The sequence below is a fragment of the Trypanosoma equiperdum genome, assembly GCF_001457755.1.
Source record: "Trypanosoma equiperdum strain OVI genome assembly, contig: ctg_648, whole genome shotgun sequence".
Lineage (NCBI taxonomy): Eukaryota > Euglenozoa > Kinetoplastea > Trypanosomatida > Trypanosomatidae > Trypanosoma > Trypanosoma equiperdum.
In genome coordinates, this window is record NW_027124585.1 from 698 (window position 1) to 2,051 (window position 1,354).

The following is a 1,354-nucleotide window of genomic DNA, read 5'->3' on the forward strand; positions in this document are numbered from 1 at the left end:
GCACCGCTGAGGCTTCTATGAGCTCACACGCTGAGATTAAAAAAAAGAAGTTAGCACTCCGTCGAGGCGAACTGTTCCAGCAGAAATCCCTAAGTGCCCCAAAGCAAACTCGCTATACAAGTCATATCACCGGAGCGACCAGCCGCAACTAATAGGTTATTTTTTCTTCTTTAGCCTCAGCTACCCTAAAGTTTCCCTAAAAGTTTCTACTCTGCCAAGATTTGAGAGAGTGAGCCAAGAAGCAATGGAGCTACCGATGCGAACCGTGGTACTGCTTATAGCCGTACTGCAGGTACGCGCGCTCGAACGCCACGTTCAAGGCAAAGCTGGCGACGCAAAAAACGGACAGCAGTATCGCGCGATGTGCACCCTCGTCGAGAAAGCAAAACAAACAGCGAAAAATCTAGGAAAGGCGACGCTTGACGGAGGCGATGTCGATGTCATTGAGGGCTTGAACATGAGTGCCAGTTCACTCGCGTGGCAAAGCAAATTCCCCAGCAAAGAACCAACAGAGCCTGCACCCGCCCCAAAGTGCAGTGGAAGCAACCAACCAATCGAATGCCATCCAGATTATAACAAATGGAAAAGTGCAAAAATTAGGACAGCGGGCAAACACGAAGCAGGCACAACTCTGAAGGTTTTCCCCGGCATTCAGGAGACGGCGCTAGGCAAGCGAACCCAAACGGCAATAGGCGATCTAGCAACGGACGCCGAGGCCGTCTACAAAAAATTACCAACAAACAGTAAAACCGACACTAGATGCGGCACAGGAGGCGGTAAACTACGCCCTGCAAGATTTCTGTTGGGAAAGCAAACACGGCCGCTAAGCGGCGAAGCGCAGGACAAGTGGACACCAACAGGAACCCGGAAAACTGACTGCGAAGGCACGAAAGCGGGCATCTCACTTAGGGGTGACATAACATGTCTTTGCGCGCGGGACACTACTCAGGACAAGCATATTTGCGGATACAATGTGGAAGACGACACCACGGCGTGGAGCAACAGTGCGGCCACAGCGGATGCCACAAGAATAACAGCGACGTGTTAAGAAATTGCGAAACCAAGCTTGACAGCGCAAACAATAAGGGCAGCGCTGCTCAACTTTGATGCCCAACTTCGCTCACACACACAAGGGGAACTCGACGCGATTCACATCGGCACAGCAAAAAACGACGGCAGCTGCGAAAGTAGCAACAACGGCGGATGCGTCGACTACACAAAAGCACTGAAACCGACCGGAACGGGAAAAGCAAACGCAATAAGCTGGTACAACTCCCTATCTGACGCGGCAGACAAACTTGAAGAATACATACAAGCGCGGCGGAAAGAAGATGGAGTGCGGCAGGATCTTCAG

At 51.6% G+C, this 1,354-nt stretch overlaps 1 protein-coding gene across 1 annotated transcript; it reads left to right on the top strand.

Moving 5' to 3' along the window:
- Nucleotides 1-244: 244 nt before the first annotated feature.
- Nucleotides 245-1,048, top strand: TEOVI_000306900 (Trypanosomal VSG domain containing protein, putative; the record flags this gene model as incomplete). Its single annotated transcript, XM_067226048.1, has 1 exon — nt 245-1,048. The coding sequence occupies one exon, from the start codon at nt 245-247 to the stop codon at nt 1,046-1,048; it is 804 nt and encodes a 267-aa protein (XP_067082149.1).
- Between the last annotated feature and the right edge of the window lie 306 nt (nt 1,049-1,354).